General features: G+C 37.3%; 1 protein-coding gene across 1 annotated transcript; it reads left to right on the top strand.

Moving 5' to 3' along the window:
- The first annotated feature begins 3,764 nt into the window (after window positions 1–3,764).
- On the top strand, window positions 3,765–9,077 carry LOC133289155 (zinc finger CCCH domain-containing protein 48-like). Its single transcript, XM_061487025.1, has 5 exons — window positions 3,765–3,908; window positions 7,544–7,693; window positions 8,384–8,563; window positions 8,729–8,778; window positions 8,933–9,077. The coding sequence occupies exons 1-5, from the start codon at window positions 3,765–3,767 to the stop codon at window positions 9,075–9,077; spliced, it is 669 nt and encodes a 222-aa protein (XP_061343009.1).
- Window positions 9,078–22,815: the final 13,738 nt, after the last annotated feature.

The raw sequence follows: 22,815 nt of genomic DNA, 5'->3' as shown, positions 1-22,815 counted from the left end.
CACAATCACCTCAGCTAGAGTGCAAAGGTTCTTTGAACGGAACATTGTCTCCAGATTCAGAATCCCAGCCGAGGTGGTCACTGATAATGGAACACAGTTTGCTGACAAGAGATTCCAGCAGCTAATGAAAGACCTACAAGTCACACATCGCTTCGCATCGGTGGAACACCCACAATCGAATGGGCATACCGAAGCAGCCAACAAAGTGATTATGAATGGTCTCAAAAAGCGAATGTTCGATGTTGAAGAAAGCTGGGTTCAACAGCTATACTTTGTCCTTTGAGGTTACAGAACAAGTACCCAGACTGCAACACGGGAAACCCCTTACAGACTAACGTATGGATGTGAAGCCATGATTCCGGTGGAGGTTGGAGAACCCTCTTGGAGAAGACTGAATAGTCTTGAACAAGGCGAACAACAAAACAATAAAATGCTTACTGAAGAGTTAGATCTTGTAGACGAAGCTAGGGTTGCAGCTCACTGCCGAAACATGATGACTAAACAACAAACAGCGACAAAGTAAAATATGAAAGTGAGACCAAGAATCTTTGAGAAAAATGACTTGGTACTCAGTAGAGCAGATATTGGCAATAAAAACGCCAGAGATGGAAAGTTCGCTGCAAACTGGGAAGGCCTGTATCGGGTTAAAGAGAAGCTCGGGAAAGGAGCTTACGTCCTAGAAACAATAGAAGGCAAAGGAATCAAGAGAACCTGGAATGCGGATAAGCTGAAGATATACTACAGCTAAATCCGGGATCCACCTTCCCCAACTTGCAGTACTATTTAATTATATTTTCCTCTATTAGGGATTTAATTAAAGCCGAATATGCCGGCAAATTCATGTAGTTCGCAATTTGATATCAATAAATGAGGAATTTTTCTTTCTAAAGATCTATTCTTGTCTATTTTCGATGCATCAATACAAAATGCGAGGTCTAAATACAATTTTTCATAATGACTCTGATCAGGTCGAAATGTTCCCCATTTTGGTTAAGATACCAAAAGGGACACATGGCAATATTTTTTTTACCTTAGATAAAGTTGAATTATGAAATTCAAATTCAATTAAATGGTTAAGTCAACAAAGACGAGATCCATTATTCAGACTTACCCGAGCGAGTAAGTTAAACAAACATGCGTCATTGACAATGACATAAAGCGGAATCCGTACAATGCTTTGACCTCGACCAGGTCATAAATAAAGAACTCGTATGATGCACGGGTTTAGCACGCTAAATTGGGTTGCATGCTTAACCCAATAAGCGACGTAGAATAATGAAGTAGATTTGGTATAAAACTCGTAATATGCGCGGGTTAAATACATCTATTAAAATTGGAATTCCATCCAGTAAAATCGGAACTCCACTTTGATAAGATTACTTACATAATTGGAGAAAACCGGGTTATGGATGTAAGCTTAACCCGACTTACAATCCGAGTAACACGCCGAATGGGCAACTCAGACTAGGGGTACAATGTACGCCAAAAAGACTAAGTTATACACTCAGACAATGCAAAAAAAAACTAGCTTTTTGACAAAAGCAAATGCGGTTCCGTAACGACATATCGGGTTATGAAGATATGAATACCTTGATAAATGCATCTATGGTGAACTCGGAAATTATAAATGCAAAACGGCAAATCTTAAAGCAGGATATGGAAGGAAAAATAAAATGCTTAGAAAGCAAAATTAAAAACCGGAATAAACCGCTAATATTCGGAATCAACCCAAAAGGGGCCCAAAGACCCCAAGAAATTACAAGTCCAATCGGCATTCCGGCCCTTCATGTTGTCTGGCTAGTAGGAGGATCTTCCGATACTGAAACCTCCTTGTCGGATGGATTGGCCGCCTCAACTTCCTTTCCGGGTTGGTTAATTGCCTCCTCACCATCTTCAGCGGTAGCACCTTTCTCGGGTTCGGTAACTGATACACGGGAAGGAGAGACGGCAGCGGGAGAAATGATTAGGCCATTGCTAACATAAGCGCGAGCATTCAAGCCGACCAGGTTCAAAGGAACTTTCGGATTCAGTACTTGGAGTTGATTCAGGGCATTATAGAAGGACCCGGTGACCGATTTCTCAAGTTCACCTTGGTAGAGTTGAGCAGTACGCTCAGCTTCCTTCAGCTTATTCTCCATCTTTTCGTACATCCTCCGGAAGTCATGCATCCTTACGGCCTCAACAGCCTTTTCATCTCGAAACTTCCCGTATTCAGCCTTAATCTGGGTCAGCTTGGCGGTGGTGTCATCATAGTCCTTTTTTAAAGCGGACAAATCATCCTTCACCTTCAGCAGCTCAGCATATGTCTTAGCCTTCTCCTCCTGGGATGCATATGCTTCACTTAATGAACGCAGATACTTTTGCTTAAGAATGAGCAAGGGTCTGGCCAACCCGACCATCTTCAAACAACATCAATTGCTCCAATTCCTCCACTTCTTTAACTTGGGCCATGGTAAGAGAGGATGAGTTGTAGAAGGACTCGGGGGCGCACACTGCATCCCGGAGAGTACTATTTGTTTTGCCTTGCCATACCATATGCTTAACAAGTTCAGGTGTTGGAGGACGAGGGGCTTTCGGGGTTTGACGAGCGCCAGAGGAAGCACGAACATCAGCAGCATTCGACTTCTCTTTGGCACTGATCGTGGCTGGAGCACCCGTTGACGAATCCTTGGTCTTACCAAGATTGCCTTGAGACAACTTAGCCGCCTTCCTCTTCTTCGTCAACCCGGTGGAACCCGCCTTGGTTTGGTTCAGCGCGACCAACCAACTAGGAGGATCATTTTGTTAGTTATCCATGTCAGGTACTGCAAAAGAGAAATAATAAGAAATTAGTATGAAAGGCAACACCACCAATATGCAAGCATAGAGTTGCAGGAAATAATCCACACTTAATTCAACATTAAGTTCCTCCTGGGACTTGAACAGAAGAGATGCGACACTAGCATGCTTATGCGACAGAAGGTACGTGCCAATAGCAATGGCACTGTCAATATCAGACGAACCCAACTCGGTAACTTGGAAACGGTAACTAGATGAGGGAAGTTGATAATGGTCAGAAGACCAGTGCAAAGGAAATTTTCCCTCACCATCCTCGACACGAGAGGTGTCAACAAACCAAACACTCTTGCCGGGATGGGCAGAAACTTTAAAGAACTTGTCTTTAAAATTTTTAAAAGAATCAGTATAGACCTGAAAAAGTTTACGCTTGGGGATACCTCGAATGGTAACCCACCATTTTCGGTCGGCCGGTTCCTGACCAGTCCGAGGGGTAAGCACTTGAAAAAAAGAAAAAGAATACACATACAGAAGCAGGAATAGCAAGATATAAGCAGAAGCGCTCAAAGGCTTTGATAAAACCCCAACCATTGGGGTGAAGCTGGGTGGGAGCTATTTGAAGGTGATTCAGAACATCAATCTGAAAATCCGTCAAGGGGAAGCGGACGCCGAGTTGCCTCACGACATCTCGAAAAAAGAAAAAGAAATGGGGCTCTCTTGACCTCCCACTAGAGCAGACGGGTTCATCTTTTTGAGGAGGGACTATGTCGAAATTCTCTAACTCCCCCATATAAAGAGGGCCGCAACGTCGTCCGAACCGATCTCTGAAATAGTACTCAAAACTTCATGAGTAACCCAGGGAAACTGGGCTGTTAAAGAAGGCGAGGGATGTGGGGGACTCGACTCGGTGGAACTCGACTCGGTGGAACTCGACTCTTCTACTACCTCTGGAGGAGGGGATGCCATAAATCCTAAAAACAAGGAAATGCATGAATCAGGAAAGAGTCAGAATACCTGAGTCACAAAGGCTATCAGAAGAATCACTAGATGATGACGATGATGACATATCAGAAATTGCAATAGGATCATCTGCGCCTCCTGACGCACAAATAGATTTATCTCCATGCCAGCAAGTAGCCAACGTAGACTCGGCCAAAGAGTCACAACCTTGCTCGACAAGTCTTGAACTCAAGAAAACACAAGAGTAACAAGGGACACTCCTTGGGTAAGAAGGAGGCGGCGAAGCTTGGGTGTGAGACAAAGATCTCGGATGAATGATAGGTCGGCTGTAACATCCCGTCTAATTAGGAATCTATTTAAATTGCAATTGGGAATGTGGTAGAGTACTTGCCTTCGGATTATATAAATGTTTGCTTTAGGATGGAGTTAAATTAAATGAAGGAACTATTTGTATTGACATGGGAGGTGAGTACCTATTTTAGGCATGTGAAATTCTAGTTATGAGTATAGGAATAATTTGATTATTATATATAGAAAGAATAATACCACTTAGAATTATATGTGTACTCATTAAAAGTAAATGATTAATTTTATTACAAAGAATAAACCCTTAGCTAATAATTGGAGGGTACATAAATAATAGTGCATGAGCTAATTCACAAGGTAGGAGAGCATGTGAATGTGAATTCTAGAACCCAACCCCTCTATATGGTCGACGCCTTTATACCCTTAAGTGGGGAGTATGTGTAGCCTTAACCTCTTATAAGCTCTCACACCTTATCCTAGAAAAATCACAAGGTTGTCCATTAGTGGTCTAGGAGTTCCACATGGCAAAACCTCATCTACTTTGTATTCCCTTCATGCGCATAACTTAGAGAAATAATTCTGATTTGCTTGTTATCTTGGACAACCCCAATTCAGTTTTATTAAGCATGCAACCAATTAGGAAAGAGAAATCAGTTTGCATGTAAGCTCATTGGTTGAAAATCACATCTCCCTTGCTCCTCTCTTGTGCGTATAGGTAGAGTTGAAATTCTGATTCTGATTGCTTGTGTGACTAACTAAAACCAAATCAGTTTATTGCCTCTACATGCAACCAATGAATGGGAGAGGGCAGCTTGCATGTGCTTCCATTGGCCTAAAGCAAAAGCACATTTTCACCTTACCCCTTCACAATACCATTCCTCTCCTCCCATCCTAGGCGCTGTATAGTTGAGACTTTGAATAGGATAATTAATCTCAGAATCAGAAACAAGTTGGTTTCCCCCTCTCATTCCTTGTAGGCCGTACATATCAATTGGGAATAACACAAAAAAGACCTCCAACATTATTCACTACATTCATCTCTTTCTTTCCTCCCAAAACCGTGACCATTCACCATACAACACCCTCAACCGAGTTGCTCCTATCATCTTCCCTTCCTTCCCCCTCATCATGCTAGAACCGTGAGCTCCATGAGAAAAAAGCAAAGATAGTTCAGCGCTTCTTCTTCCCTTCCCTGTCCAGCCGAGATTCTGCATACTAGAGGTATAGAAATTCCTCATTTTCATTATTTTCCTCTCCCACGCGGGTTGATGGAAAAGTTGCTTTGTATGTAGGATTGAACTCTAGAAAATCCTTTTTTCTCCTTGGTGCGCACAGCCACTTTTTGGAGGGCTGAGTTGCTGCGTTCGTGGAGCCTAGAAAGCGGGGGAGTTGCTCCTTATTATGTTTGGTGTTCCCTTGTGTGCTTGCATGAGAGGTAGGCACAAAACCCCTCCTTCTTTCCTCTGTTCAAATCGTGAGGCATGCTTAGGAAGTAGCTCTCTTGGTTATTTTATATGCTTTAGATTCTGCCATTTTATGTCCTTGGACCCTAGTTTGAAAGCATAAAGGAAATAAACTTTGAAATGATCTTTTAATAAAATTTGGGGTTGTTTGGTTGTGAGTTAGTGTACCTAAAACTTGTCATGAGTCTAAATAAAGAGGATTGCATGCTTAGACCCCTAGTAGCGCACCATAAATGGAGTAGATGAGTTTTGGAATTAACTATCCTTGATGTTTTGTTTAGATATAAATCGGTTCTGTCTTGGTAAACTTTGGTATGAGCTAAGTCCTATTCAAATTAAATATACAGCATGCCAAATAGACTTTCTTTTGCGCATCCTATGAGTAGAGAAGTAGAAATTATATGAATTAAAACTTGAGTAGATTCTTGCATCAAAAGTGATTCTGCCTTAGTTGGAAACCTTAAGAAATCCTCGCTGATAAACGTTGGTAAAGATTAATTTGAAGTCAGTATATTTTTGGGAAAAGAACCTTGATGTCCGAATGTGTACAAGAGCCCTTAAGCTTGGAAACTCGTTGATAATTTATAAGGAATAGCTTAGAACGTATTCTGATTGGATTGCACTTATATATATATAGGTGCGCATATTTTGTGAGACTTGGATTATTTCACTGTTGCTTGGTAAATTAATTGTGAGGTGTGAGGTAAGTGTCTGGTGGCATTACCTTTTGTGACTGCTGGCTAATACATGGATTGTGAACTGTTGCTCTCATGCTTTGGATCTAAATTCTGTATACGATATTCGTATTCTGCTCATGGATATAATATGCTGGATATTCTATTGTGGAGAATAATTGTTATACAACATTCTGATATTTGAATCCATGAGATATATGTATCTTGATTATTATCTAGTCATGCATACACATTCATGATTTTTAACTGTATGTTCATGTGTGATCCATGACATAGCATACATGCATGAGTTTCATGTTGACATCTGAAAATAATTATGAGAAGTATGCATACGTTTGAGCACGCATCATGTAAGCATCCCTTCGGTACCAGGGTATGGGACACTTGGCTTCCGTCCGCATAAGTCATAGTTGGAATCCTTCTGTTGGAGCCACCCAGGAATATCCGCTGTGTCTGTTAGTGATACGTGCACCTTAGTGCTATGAACGTACACTTCTGGCGTTATATACGCAATATGATCAGTACTCTTGGCGTTATATGCGCAATATTATCAGTACTTCTGGCGTTATATACGCAATATGATTATGATTAGTATTTGACGGATTTGAACTGATGATGTGACTGCTTTGTAATTCTGTATTTAGTTAGTACTGTTGCATTACTGGTTTTGTTGCCACACTACTGGGATTTTTCTCACCCCTTTGGGGCTGCTATTTTTACAAAATGGCAGGAGGACGGAAGAGCATATGAGGACAGGATTATATGGATATCTACTGTTATGTGCTGTTGTCTGGACTTTTGCTGTTTATTTGTTGGATGACTGTATTAAGCTGAGTAGTTTGGATTATTGTTGGATTATGATTTTATTGCTGTTTTAAGACTTTTATGATCAGCAAATATTTTGGAAACAAATTCTATAAACGTGTTGCGAAAATAATTTCTGACGTTTATTTAAGTGTTGGTTTTAAACAGTCTTGCGAGCACTTTGCGAGTTATATTTAGTGCGGCTACAGACCTCCGATTCGCTTATATTTTATATGCACGCGAAGCCCCACGTGTCTATTTTCAGATTATGTAAACGTTACAATGGAATTTTGAAAACTGGATTTTACACGAATTTTTCAAGACAGAAACGTCTGCCAGAAATTAATATTTTCAGCAAGTTAAGAAATTTTGAAAGTACACTCTGATTTAATAAGGAAACTGATTTCAATTATAAGTTTTAATTAGAAACATCAAAATGATTTTTCAGTGCTTAAAATATATGACGAACGAACTCTAATTCTGCTTAGCAAACAACTCTCTTGGGTGCACACAAGGGTTACATGATGATTTAAATTGCAGGATGGTGTAATCTCTGCATGGAGAGGCAGCTCTGAAAGTAAGACCCCCTTTGAATTGATTGCGTCACTAAGAGGCCACACTGAAGTTGTGGTTTGTCTTAGTGTTGGTCGGAATATGCTCTACTCAAGGGCCATGGACCATAGCATAAAGGTATGTCTATAGTCTGGCAGTGAGGACTTTCTATTTTTTTATTAATATATGCATATTATAAATTTATTAATAATTGTACTTTGTAAAAATAACTGAAGTGTAATATTTTAACAATATTTGTATAATAATTAAAATATTGGATAAATATTTATTATGAATATTAATGAATATGTTTTTTATAATATTTCATTTATATTATTAATATTCATTTGATGGATAGTAACTTGGTTAGTTATTTAATTTACGGTTTATATTATCTTTTAATTAGTATTAATGTGGATATTTATTAACTTCTAATACATACATATTTTTTAATTATATTAATTATAATAATTAATAAATGAGTAAGACTAAAAAAATGAATCAAATAATGTCAAAATGCATGGATTGCTCCATGTGGATTTTGTTAAAAAGAAGTGATTTCACTAGACTACATATTCACAAATTTAAAAATGTTTGATGGTCAGTTCTTCATATTGATGTGGACATTGCTAAAATGTTCTTGGTCTTTATGTTGTGTGATGTTCAAACTGACATTATGATGTGTTTTCTTATAGATGGTTTTATATATGTTTGTCATTATAAATCTTAGGTGGTATGTTGTTTTCCATTGTTAGCCACAATTGCTTGTTGCTTGTTTCTACATGGTAGCTTGTTTGAAAGAATTATTTGTTATCTTGTTTTCTTCAGGTGTGGGACCTTGATACATTGCAGTGTGAAAGGACATTCAATGGACATACTGAGGTAGTCACATCCCTTATTTGTTGGGAGCAGTATTTGTTATCAAGTTCATTCGACTGCACAATTAAGGTCTGGGGTTTCACTAAGGAGGGAACTTTGGAAGTAACATATACACACACAGAGGAAAATGTATGTTGCGTTACCATGATAACATCTTGTGCATAAGTAAATTTTTGATTCTATATCAAATATCATTTAGTTGTATTTTCATTTGTGGAAATCAAGATGAATTTTTTTTTATAATGGCCATGGAGTTAGTTGATTCACACAATCAATATTTTTTTTTTGTTATAGGGTGTTCTTGCACTTTGTGGGATGACTGATGCAAAAGCCAAGCCCATACTGTATTGATCTTGCAGAGACAATTCAGTTCGCATGTATGAATTGCCATCGTAAGTATACTTAAATTTGCATCCTTTTTTTTTCTTCTGTAACTGTCATGGTTATGTTTTTGTGTTGGGAAAATGTTGCAGCCCCTTACCATGTCTACATTTACAGGTTTTCAGAAAGAGGTAGGCTATTTTTGCAAAAAGATGTTCGGTCATTACAGATAGGTCTAGATAGGGTTGTGCTTGTCTTTACCAGAGATGAGACTGGTTTGCTAACTGTCTGGAAATGGTTCGAAGAGCCCAAAGTGCCATGAGAAATGTCCATTTTCCCCCATCAGCTGGTTTCTTTTTTGGGAAAATTTCACCAATGCCCCTGTGGTTTGCTTCAAAATCATCTATTCCCTTGTGGTTTGCTTCAAAATCATATATGCAACTTTTTTTATCGCATATGCCCCTATGCTTTGTAAAAAAATAAAAAACCACAGGGGCATATGTGATAAAAAAACATACCCTTTTGCAAACCACAGGGACATAAGTGATTCTAGAGTAAACTACAAGGGCATTGGTGATCTTTTCTCTTCTTTTTTACATCAAATGGCCAATTGATGCCAGTGATATTTTGCAGGAGACAAAACAAGATTTAATTCACTTTTTCCTGTACAGTGAGCAATAGTGATTGTAACATGAAGTATATAATGAATGAAAATTTCCAATTCCAATGTTCTCTTTCTTCTGGTGTTAGTTCATTCTTAATAACGAATGTTATTGCTCTCCATTATGCTGCTATTCTGAACTTTTCCACTTATGAGTTAATGTTTCAGTTCTATATAAGTATGTTTCATGTCTGTTTTCTATCTACAATCTGTTTAATATTCTTCTTTATCATGCCTAATTTTCTTTTTGATAAACATTAGTAAGCATCATAAATGTATCTCGTATATAGTCTGTTACTTTTTAGAGTAAATATCTTTTTTGGTCCTCAACAAATTTCACGATGTTCGCTTTAGTCCTTAGCAAATAGAAAGGCCCATTGTGGTCCCTAAAAAATCTTTTTTTGTCCTCAACAAATTTCACGATGTCCGCTTTAGTCCCTAGCAAATAAAAAGGCCCATTGCGGTCCCTAAAAAATTCAAAATTGGCCCATTTAGTTGAAATCGTGGTCCCTCACAAATTCAAAAAAGACCCATATTAGTCCCTAAAAGGACTAAAATGGGTCTATTTTGAATTTCTTAAAGACCACGATGGGCCTTTTTATTTACTAGGGACTAAAGCGGGTATTATGAAATTTGCTGAGGACCAAAAAAAGATATTTACTCTACTTGTTATTACTTAAATTAGTAGTTGATACTATCCTCTAATATGCAATCAGATTTATGAAATTGGTGGTGGATCAGGAACTTGTGCCAAGGGTATAATGGATTACATAATGTTGAATGCTCTTGCAAAAGTTTATAACAGTTTGACTTACACGTACGTGCCTCGACAGTGAATATAATATATATTTTATTATAAAACCAAATTATAATGTTTCATCCAGTTTTTAGTTTTTACCTATTTTGTTAAGGGGTTTTATTTCTCTCATGTTGCATGAAAAATTTTGTCTCATGCAACACACAAAAAAGTGGGTGAGACCCATTTTTTATTTTTTTGGTGGGACCTACCCACTTTTTTGTGTGTTGCATGAGACAAATTGTCTCATGCAACATGAAAAAAATAAAATCATTTTTTAAGATAGTGAGCTTTGCTTATATTTTTTTTGTACCTCTTTAAATGTACCTTGTGTGAAGAATTATTTTTTCAATCCAAACTATGATTTTGATATAAGCAACATTTTGTTGTTTTGGGAAAAAAATTGATAATATTTCATATCTTTATTGATAATTACATACGCAAAAATGATTTTTATTAACATATCCAATATATATGTGACTTTAACGTTTCTATATAGTTAATGTAAATAAGTTATTTACTTTCACTCCCAAAATGATATCGTTTTGGGTTGAAAGATTAAAAAATTATAAGTAGGAAGACTATTATAATCCTTAAATGAATTATAATTACAAAAATACTTTGATTTTCGTCCCAAAATAACGTCATTTTGGGCTCAATGTAGATAAATTATCTACATTGACTACAGAAAAATGAACCATATATATATATATATATATATATATATATATATATATATATATATATATATATATTAACTTTGGACGAAAAAAAGTCTTACATATACGAGACTAATCATGAATAAGATAATGTGATAATTATTTAACTCTGATCCCAAAAATCTTAATTTGGTAAGAAATCTTTATCCTTTTGACAATTCATTTATTCTAAAATTCATATTATTACTTGAGCCAATTTTTAAGTTTTGCTCTCTATCTTAATCAAAAAATTTAAATTTTAAATTTATAAATCCTTTTACTTAATATAATTATTGCTTAATTTATCTTAATAATGCTGAATTCCAAGTTTAACACACATCCACTCCAGTTCTTAATAAAAAAAATACCAATCCACCTAGTAAAAAGGAAAAGGGTCCTGAAGAAAACCCAAAAGAGAAAAAGAAACACACACGGCATCCATATCCATTTTTGTGGCTTCCCAAGATAATTAGAAGTTGTTTTATTTGTGATTCAGTGAAAGCAGCAAATCTCTTTCATGAAAGTAAGAGTCTACTTTTTTTCAGTGTCTGATACTTGTTTTTGTCCTGTTTCCAGCATCAACCGAACAAAGGTTCCCTTTGACTAGTTGTTCGTTATATTATTTTTTTTAAAAAGCCAATTATATGATCATTTTGTTCAGATTTAATGTCTCTTATATTATAGGAAATAAATTTACTTTTTACATAGATAAAAATATATGAAGTTCATATTTTTTTCTTCTTTTTTCTTCACATGATCTCATATATACCTTTTTGTACGTATAAGAGATAATTATATCTCCTATAAGAGGAAATTGTGATGCTAACATGCTAATTCATATCATTGTCTTGTTTGTTCTTTTCCTTTTACTTTATTATATTATTATTACCCTCTTCAATCTTAGTTCTGCAAATTACAATTTCGTTATAGATCCAATTTAGACACTTTTTTATACAACCAACTTGAAATTATATGATTCTTGCGAGAATATTAAATTGCTAAGTTCATGTGAATATTTTAAATTTATTGGATATGATTTATATTTCACATTCAACTTTCAGATGATGACTCTGATTAATTTCAATTCTTATAATATAATGCACTACCCTTAACTAATTAGTGGTAACTAATTAAGGGTGATGGGATGAAGCTTGTATGAAGTTTATATAGATTTTAGAGTAAAGCCCCTCTTTTAGGTCGCTAACGAAAAATATGTTTCTCACGTGCCGCTGAGGCTTCTCAGAAGCCACATGTGAAGACCCCTGCACATAACACAAAGGAAGTGCTGATTAGAAAGAGCGTAGATGAGACAAGTGTGGCTCAGGCTTCTCAGAAGCCACATCAGAAGACCCCGTACTATGAGTCATATGAAAGTTCGAAATGGCCTTGAAGGCCGATGCATGCAAGAGGGAAAAACAAAATTTTTCTTTGCGGAATATACATGCATATCAAGATCATGCTTTAGGAAAGCATGATGTTACCTTGTTCGTGAAATCACCAGATGATCAAGGCAGGTCTGAAGGGTTCAGACCCTCTAATGTTGATCCACACCACCCACTCGTCTAGGTGCAAGAACTCCTTCTTGTGAAGCCACCGGATGATCACCACAAAGAGGCTTGCTAGGCGCTCTATGTGTGAAGATGGAGGCTAGGTGAAAGTGTTTGAAAGAGTGAAGCTCTCAATGTGAAAGCTTCACAAGTGGCACAGGAGAAAGGAGAGAATAGGCTAGGCTTTTCAGAAAAACCCTTGGAGGAACAACTAACCACATAGGCGCATAAGAGGAGAGTATTTAAAATAAAATACCAATCAGATTTTTCTCTCAAAAATCTGATCATTAGGCGCCAGATTGGAGAGAGAGAAGTGGAGCTGTTTAATTTCAAAAATTGCTAACAGGCTCCTGGAATATTCTCTTGAGAATTGGTTCAAAACCTATTCAAAATTCTGATCAGAAATCTTCATAAGATCAGCTATATGGTGCGCCCCATATAGCCCAAAAAGGTGACCAGATACATCTGAGTAGTTGCATTCAAATTTGAATCAACTCACTCAGATTTTCTCCCAACTGACTGAATCTTCTGGAGCTGATTTTGATGAGCATATCTTGCTCACCAACAGCCCAAATCAGCGCCATATATAGCCTTGGATTATGTCCAAAAGATTCTCTCATGATACTAGTGATTTGTTCCAACAAGATCTCATCTTATCCTTTTGTTATGAAACAACCTTTCATAGGCAATTCAAATTCGAATTCAAATATTTGAATTCAAACATTCAAATATTCAAATTCAAATGTTCAAACATTCAAATTCAAAATTCAAATTCAAAGTTCAAATTTCAAATTTCAAATTCAAATTTCAAAATTCAAATTCAAAATTCAAATTTCAAAATTCAAATTTCAAATTTCAAATTTCAAATTCAAAATTCAAATTTCGAATTCCAAAATTCAAAATTTAAATGTTTGATAATTAATTTAACTAATTAAATTAATTAGTAATGTCTTGGACTATCCAAGCCCATTACAATGATCCATGCACCCTCCACCCCTTTAGGTTTTGTTCCAAACAACTTCTTGGGCTAATAACTATTATTAGGTCCAATATCTTTAATGCTAGAGCATCTAGACAATTAGGTGTTTGTGTGTGACCCATTAGGTCCAACTTAGCCACTGACATAAATGGGCTTGGGCCCAATAAGCCCACAACCCATCTAATGACAACACAGAGCACTAGCAATGCTTTGTTGCCCCAGAACTAGTTAGATTAATGATTTGATCATCCTATTAAACATATTTGGTTGCCGTATGTTTGTCCCTTCGTCTCGGTTACCTTCCCATAAAACCTAGGGTAAGGAAACGCATCAACCCTTGCGGTTTAGGGTTAGCTTTATATGAAATAAGGAGTCTTCAATTTACTTACTCTAAAGGCGGATCATCTTATGATCTCTTTTACTATGCATAGATTCCCGAGTCACTGTAAATGTCATCCTGATTTCTACGGTTTAAGGATAACCTAATCTCTCACAGAGATTTGACGAATTCCTTCAGCTTATCACCCTAGCCCTGTGCCCTATCAGGACAAGCCCAAGAGCATACCTAGGAGTCTCATGTTTCAGGCAGACGAGGTATACAGTCAAAGCATGCCTTCTAGAATAGAGTCTAAGTGATAACTTTTGGTCTAAGGAAAGACATACCCAAATATGAAGAGACTACTCTAATGATACTATCTGTGAGATTTCCTCATAGAGTCTCTTTGTGGGTCCGTTCAGTGCGAGCTATACCCTTATAGGTCCATCCACGACTTTAGCTAAGACATCTCCATATCTGTAGCACATGAGGCCTATACCTTGTATCCATATACAAGTAGATAAGTCGTGCTAGTCTTACCCGAGATTACTGACCCCATTCTCAGTATCTCTAGACTAGGAACATAAAATTAGGAATAAACATCCGGTATTCTTGAATCCTCATGATTGTGATCTCATCACAGATACTCAAGAGATACCTATTTTATTCCACGGGGTTTATCAAGTTATTCATAATATATTAACATTAATATCGAGACAGAATTATGAGACAAGATAAAGAGTGCTTTTATTTATTTGCAACAATATTAAAAAGGTCTACATCTCTGTCCTTATTTAATCATAAGATTGTCTCTAGGACACCCAAATACTAACATCATAGGCTGTATTGATTAGAAAGAGTGAAGATGGAGATGGGACCAACATCCCAGAGGCTTCTCAGAAGCTGTCACGAAGTGTCTGCAGATACTGGATGAATGGAAATTGTGTACACGGTGACCAGTGTTGTAATTTACATTCATGGTTGTTAGCTATATATTATGTTTATTTTAATGGCTTTATTTTTACAATATTTGAGTTGAAGGATGGATATTAGTGCATGGTAATGGGCCAAATGAGTGCCAATCAGCCCAAAGGTAAAAAAAAGAGAGAAAGAGATAAACTGATGATTTACTACTCTCTTTTATTACTTTTACTGCAGTTTGGAAGCAAGATCAACTCTTTGAAATCAAGATCAAATCTGAACCATTGGATGGACATAGAGATGAATGGACAGCAGTGCATTTGGAGGCAGCTTTATAATTTTTAGTTAAATAGGAGTCAGTCATTTTAGGGTCATAGATACCGTACTTGTTAGTTTTCAGTTTACGTTTAGAATTTTGTATTTTCTCTCTTCAAATCTGAGTGTTTGTCTTGAAAGCTGGTGCATGTTCTTCAATTCTTGTACTCGAAGTGCATTGACAACGCAACTTCAAGGAAAGGAACCACGGATCTACATACGAGCTCCTATTTTCACATTTCTGATCTTTTTCTTCCTAGCTCTAGTTTAGGAACTTTGAATCTTGAAGAACCGGTTTGTAACTTTACTTTGAGTTTTCTTTCATGAATGTTTGTGATGCATGTTTCTTTACTTTTAGATTTGTAATATTTTTGAATATGGGTTTCTGATCTTTTCCTTTCTGGGATTCACGATGATTGGGTGATCTTTTATTTTTCTGAATACTGTGATGGTTTGCTTTAGTTTCATTTGATTAGCAAGATTTTGATTTTAAGTTCAAGAACACCATGGGAATGGGTCTTGAATAATTTTTGCATAGCTATGATTGGGAAATCAGGTTATGTCCCTTGTTAATTGAACCCTTGAGGTTAGGGATAACCCAAGGAGGTCTTTGATACAATTTTTAAAGATTTAGAAGACTTTGGGAAAAGATTCTTCTAAAGATTAAAATCTGGAACTGGGAAGTTTCAGATAAAATAGCCATAGTAATTCGAATTCTGATACTAAAGTGCCGTAGCAGTTATAAAACGCAGGAATGCGAAATTTTTCCTTCATCCATGATTCAAAGAATTCCAGAACCTTATAATTGATACATTTGTGATTAGATATTCCTCTGTTAAATTTTGTTAAATGCAAATCTGATAAATACCTTGTTTGATTTAGTCTTTTCTTAGTTTTAAAAGATTGATCACTTAATTTCAAGAAATTAGAAATAGGAATTAAAAAGGAAAACTAAACAACCCGTTCCCTGAGAACGATAACTCTTTCTCTTGAGAAAAATACTACCCAACAAAATGGCGCCGTTGTCGGGGAACGGTGTTTGATTTTATTTTCTGTTCGTGATTCTGTTTTAGATTTCTTGATTTTTTTTTTTTTTATTGAATCTTTTTCCTTTTTACATTTTTGTCTTGTTACCTACTAACTCCAATTCCAAGTTCTTGTGAGATTTCTGCAGAATTCAATTTAGATTACAGCAACAAGCAGTATTACAACCTATTGAAGATGGCAGAATCGAACCAAGGATCTGTTAATGGAGAAAACATCAATGGCAATGGGAATGGCAACCATGCTCTAGTTATGGTGGATGAAGAGCTTCCCATTGCTGAATATGCTATTCCATCACTTGATGGAGTAGTTCCTGGTATTGTCCAGCCTGGAGTGGAGGGGAACTTTGATCTCAAACCAGGGATGATACAGCTGCTGCAATCCATGACTCAATACCATGGATTACCCAAGGAAGATCCCCACAAGCATATTACAAAATTTATGAAAATTTCTGATACATTTGTTGTTCATGGGGTGTCCACAGATGCCATGAGAATGAGGCTGTTTCCCTTCTCTTTAGCTGGGGCAGCAGAAGAATGGGTAGAAGATTTGCCTGCACAGTCCATCACCACATGGAAGGAGCTTGGAGAAGCCTTCCTTATGCGGTTTTTCCCACCCACAAAGGTGTGTGATTTGAGGGATGACATAACAGGGTTCAGACAGTATGTTGATGAGTCAATCCATGAGAGCTGGACTAGATTTAAGGGGCTGATTAAAAAGTGTCCCACCCATGGTCTTCCTAAGTGGGCTACCATTCAGATTTTCTACAGAGGATTGAGTCACCAAGGCAAAACTCACTTGGATGCCACTGCCAATGGAATGTTTTTATTGAAAAGGTATCCAGAAGCTTTTGAGACACTTGAGAGGATAAGCCAAAACAGCTGCCAATGGCCTGAACAAAGAGATGAAGCTCCAAAGAAGGCAGCTGGACTTTATGAAGTGACTGAAATAACATCCATGGCAGCTGAGATGGCAGCAATGCATAACACTTTCAAGGTTTTAGTCAAGCAAATGGCTGAGACCAAACATCAACCACCTGCTCAAGTGGCTCAAACAACACCAATCTGCTCACTTTGTTATGGAGCTCATTTTTTCGAAGAATGCCCAAGCAACCCCTCTTCAGCCTTTTATGTTGGTGACTACAACAAAAACTACAATAATAGAGGAAATTATAACCAAGGCAGATGGCAGCAACAAGGTGGGAATTTTGGCCAGAATCAGGGCCAAAATTACCATCAAAATGTTGGAAATAGAAATCAGAATCAGCCCTTCCAAGGAGGGCAGCAACCTTATCAGCCAAAAGTCCCATTTCCACCCGGTTTCAACTCACAAATGCCTCAAGATCAGCAAGGGCAATCTAATGCAGAAACTCAGCCTCTTCCTAATGATCAGTGGTCAAACCGGATGCTGCAAAATCATGAGGCCATGCTTCAAAGTCATGGAGCAATCTTAAAAAGCTTAGAGACACAAATGGGGCAGATTGCTTCCTCTCTTAGCAATAGACCGGTGGGAACTCTTCCTAGTGATACTGAAGCACCAAGGAGAGAGGGAAAGGAATCTTGTAAGGCTCTCCATTTGAGAAATGGAAGAGAGGTTGAACAACCAGAGCATGTTATTAGGCCTTCTACCTTGAGGAAGTTGGCAGAAAAAAATGTTCAACCAATTGAAGAAGAGGAAGAGCCTAATGTAATTGAAGTGCAAGACTCAGAAAACAACAAGGAGCAAGGTGATTTGGGAAAAACAGAAAAATCAGCACCTAAATCAAAGGAGCCAGCCAAACCTACGCAGCAAAATGAAGGCACTTCACCAAGATCAAGGGCAAGGCAGATTCCATTTCCACAAAGGCTACAAAAACAAAACCAGGAGCAGCACTTTAAAAGGTTCTTAGACATCCTCAAACAACTCCAGATCAACATTCCATTTGTGGAGGCCCTTCAACACATGCCAAGCTACATCAAATTCATGAAGGACATCCTATCAAGAAAGAGGAGAATAGAGGAGTTCGAAACAGTGGCACTTACCAAAGAATGCAGCAGCATTGTCTCTACAAAAGTACCTCCTAAAATGGAGGATCCAGGTTCTTTTACTATTCCTTGTGTTATAGGAGATAGGTATATTGGTAGAGCTTTATGTGATTTAGGCTCTAGCATCAATTTGATGCCTGCTTCCATTTTTAAGCAATTAGGAATAAAATCTGCACCCACAACATTAACTCTCCAATTAGCTGATAGGTCTATTGTATACCCTGAAGGAAAAGTGGAAAATATTTTAGTAAAAGTGGAAAAATTTATTTTTCCAGCTGACTTCATTATCCTTGATTGTGAAGTTGATGAAAATATTCCTATTATAGTAGGAAGACCATTTTTAGCTACAGGGGGTGCAATGATAGATGTGAAAAAAGGAGAGTTAACAATGAGGGTAAATGATGACACTATGACCTTTAGTGTTTTTAAAGCCATGAAATATGTAGATGATGATGTTGATGATTGTTCTGCTATATCTGTAATTGATACTTTAGTTGCTGCCCATTTACACGAAAATTTGGAAATAAATGACTCTGCATGTGATTCTGCCATTTTTGAATTTTATGAAAATATTGCATCTAATCATGATCATGCATGTGCATTGAAGTCTTATCCTACTAAGTTCTTTGGTGACAAACATTTTGAGTCCCTAGGACTTCATGAGAGAGTCACCAAACCTCTTAAACCTTCCATTGTGGAACCACCTGAAGTGGAGTTGAAAGAACTCCCAACTCACCTTAAATATGCTTTTCTAGGAAGAGATAATACCCTCCCTGTAATTGTAGCTGCTGCCCTAAAAAATAATGAGGAGAATCAGCTCCTAAGTGTGCTTAAAAATCACAAGAAAGCCATTGGCTGGACCATGGCTGACATTAGAGGTATTAGCCCTTCTTTTTGTATGCATAGGATAAGGCTAGTTGATGAAAATGCCAGTTCTATTGAGCCTCAAAGAAGGCTCAATCCAACCATGAAAGAAGTTGTAAAAAAGGAAGTGATTAAATGGTTGGATGCTGGTGTGATATATCCCATTTGTGATAGTAGTTGGGTAAGTCCTTTGCACTGTGTCCCTAAAAAGGGAGGTATCACAGTCGTGCTTAATGAAAAAAATGAGCTTATTCCAACTAGAACCATAACCGGTTGGAGGATTTGTCAAGACTTTAGGAAATTAAATGCAGCCACTAAAAAAGACCATTTTCCCTTACCTTTCATAGATCAAATGCTTGACAAGCTTGCTGGCCAAGAATATTTTTGCTTCCTTGATGGGTATTCTGGTTATAACCAGATACCCTTAGCTCCAGAAGACCAGCATAAAACAACATTCACATGTCCATATGGCACATTTGCATTTAGGAGAATGTCTTTTGGGCTTTGTAATGCCCCTGCCACCTTTCAAAGGTGCATGACTGCCATTTTTAATGACATGATTGATGAGTATGTAGAAGTCTTCATGGATGACTTCTCTGTATTTGGAGATTCATTTGAAAATTGCTTGCTGAATTTGTCTAGAGTTTTACAGAGATGTGAGGAGACTAATTTGGTTTTGAATTGGGAAAAATGTCATTTTATGGTGCAAGAGGGTATAGTCCTAGGCCATAAGGTTTCAAAATCTGGTTTAGAGGTAGATAAGGCTAAGATTGCACTCATTGATAAGCTACCACCACCTAGAGATGTCAAGGGCATAAGAAGCTTTTTAGGCCATGCTGGGTTTTATAGAAGATTTATAAAGGATTTCTCTAAGGTGGCTAAGCCCTTAAGTAGTCTACTGGAGGCTAACAAACCCTTTAATTTTGATGAGCCTTGCTTGAAGGCCTTTGAAGAGCTAAAAACCAAACTGGTTTCAGCTCCCATAATTGTGGCACCAGATTGGTCCCTGCCTTTTGAGGTGATGACTGATGCTAGTGAGTGGGCCCTAGGTGCTGTGCTAGGGCAGAGGAAGGATAAGATTTTTCATTCCATCTATTATGCAAGCAAGGTCTTGCAAGGTGCCCAATTAAATTATACTGTGACCGAAAAAGAGCTCCTTGCAGTGATATTTGCATTTGAAAAATTCAGGAGCTATTTGTTTGGGGTTGAGGTAATTGTACACACAGACCATTCAGCAATTAAATACTTAATGGAGAAGAAAGACAGTAAGCCAAGGCTCATTAGGTGGATGTTACTCCTACAAGAATTCCAAGTAAAAATAGTAGATAGGAGTGGCCAAAATCAAATAGCTGACCACTTGTCTAGGCTTAGGTCCAATGAAACAGAACAAGATTCTGTACCAATCAGGGACATGTTCCCTGATGAATCTTTGTTAGCCATAAGTGCCTCAAGCACCCCTTGGTATGCTGATTTTGCCAATTACTTGGCTGCAGGAGTGCTGCCTGATGATTTGAACACACATAAGAGAAAGAAATTTCTCCATGATGTGCAATTTTATTTTTGGGATGAACCTCATTTATTTAAAAAATGTGCAGATCAGATTTTGAGAAAATGTGTTCCAGAAATGGAGCAAAACCAAATTCTGCACAGCTGCCATAGCTCCCCATATGGAGGGCATTATGGTGGAGTAAGGACTGCTGCCAAGGTATTGGAATCTGGCTTTTATTGGCCAAGCATTTTTAAGGATGCATATACAATAGCTAGTAAGTGTGATAGGTGTCAGAGGACTGGCAATATCACACGTAGGAATGAGATGCCTCTAAATCCTATTCTTGAGGTTGAAGTGTTTGATGTGTGGGGGATAGATTTCATGGGTCCCTTCCCCCCTTCAAATGGTAATAAATACATTCTTGTAGCTATAGACTATGTATCCAAATGGGTGGAGGCAGTGGCCTCCCCCACTAATGAAACCAAAATAGTGTGCAAGTTCCTAAAGAGCTACATCTTTACAAGGTTTGGTACACCTAGATGCATAATTAGTGATGGAGGTAGCCACTTCATAAGTAGGCAGTTTGAGAGTCTCCTAACAAAATATGGTGTCAAACATAGGGTGGCAACACCCTATCACCCACAAACAAGTGGGCAGGTGGAGGTTACCAATAGGGAGATAAAGAAAATTTTAGAAAAAGTGGTTGGTCCTTCTAGAAAGGACTGGTCACTAAAGCTAGAAGACTCCCTGTGGGCCTATAGAACAGCCTATAGAACTCCAATAGGTTGCTCACCATATAGACTCATTTTTGGCAAGGCATGTCACTTACCATTAGAGTTAGAATACAAGGCCTACTGGGCTCTTGCAAGGCTGAACATGGATTACAAACAGTCCTCTGAGAATAGGTTGCTTCAGTTAAACAACTTAGATGAATTTAAAATGAACTCATATGAAAATGCTAAGTTGTACAAGGAAAAAATGAAGCGATGGCATGATAATCTCATTCAGGAAAGGTGTTTTGAGCCAGGCCAAAAAGTGCTATTGTTTAATTCTAGGCTTAAGCTTTTCCCTGGCAAACTGAAATCAAGATGGTCTGGTCCCTTTGAAATTGTAGAAGTTTTTCCACATGGGGCAATAGAAATTCAATGTGCCAAAGATGGTAGGAGGTTCAAGGTAAATGGCCAGAGACTAAAAATCTATCAAGGTGAACCTATAACCAGAGACAAGGCAGTTGTCCCTCTGGTAGAGCCTTCTAAATCACTCAATATTTTGTTGCAGTAGCTTTCAGTTAGTTAGTTAGAATTGTTTGTTTGTGTTGTTTTGTTCTGTTTCGTTGTATTTTGTATAAGTCTGCATGAGTCTGAAGATTGTCATATAGTTGTTGTAATATAGAGGCTCTATAGGAGTCTTAATATTTTTCTTTTACTGTTTTGAATCAGTGCTGTCTTCGAAAATTAAAAAACCAATGGAGAATTTGTTCTGTGAAATAAAAAGAAAAAAGTTGATTAAGAGTTAAAATGGCTCTGCTGTGCTGAGTAAACTGTTTGAGCTTGTGCAGATCACTAAGTTTGGGGTGACTGTGAGCCGCCTCTGTCAAAAAAAAAAAAAAAAATCAGTTCTTGTCCCAATAACTTGCACATACCCTGATATAAAACTTGTGTGTATCGAGTGCTGACTTTTAAAAAGAGGGTAACATGAATTGGGGTGAGGAAGAATTATTTTGTGATCAGAGGATTTCCAAAAAATCGGGTGAGCCCATTAATTTTGTTACTCACTTGTGCACTTGATTTCACTCAATTCATTAGGCCCAAATAAAAAATTCAGCCATTGTATGAAATAATTTGGGCCATGCTTATCCTAGCAGCCCATTTATTTAACCCATTATACTTTTACTTGATTTATTAATTCAAAAATCTGAAGAGGTGAGAATTGTTATTATTATTATTTTACAATTTTACTTATTTATTATATATTTTATTTTATTTTATTTTAATTTCTTCCCGCATATCATCTTCTTGCCCAATGAGCTGTGCACAATTAGTCTGAGCAACTAGTCTTAATCATGAAATTATCTGAAAGGGGTTGCAGAAGCTAATCACTACCATTAATGCACCTCTGAGAAATTGTTCAGCAGGTAATAAACCTTGGGACTGCTCATAGGGTGGCGATTTGACTTATACATGCTTTAGTCATATCTCATTTACTTTTCGCTGACAAAATAAAGGGCTAGTTTTTTTTTTTTTTTTTTTTATCATTAAGTCTTATTCCTTTTAGTTAGTTTTTCCTTCAGTCATAAACCAGTACGCTGATCTCCTTTTCTTCATCTTCTCGCTCTGAACCCTAGGCTATTTCTTTTCTCCTTTCTCTTGCCATCTAATCCCTAGCTTCGCACTTAACCAGTACGCT

The sequence above is a fragment of the Gastrolobium bilobum genome, unplaced genomic scaffold (assembly GCF_033153095.1).
Source record: "Gastrolobium bilobum isolate Gb01-03AN ecotype WA unplaced genomic scaffold, APGP_CSIRO_Gbil_v1 utg36104, whole genome shotgun sequence".
NCBI classification, from domain to species: domain Eukaryota; kingdom Viridiplantae; phylum Streptophyta; class Magnoliopsida; order Fabales; family Fabaceae; genus Gastrolobium; species Gastrolobium bilobum.
This window is presented reverse-complemented; position numbering and strand designations above follow the sequence as displayed.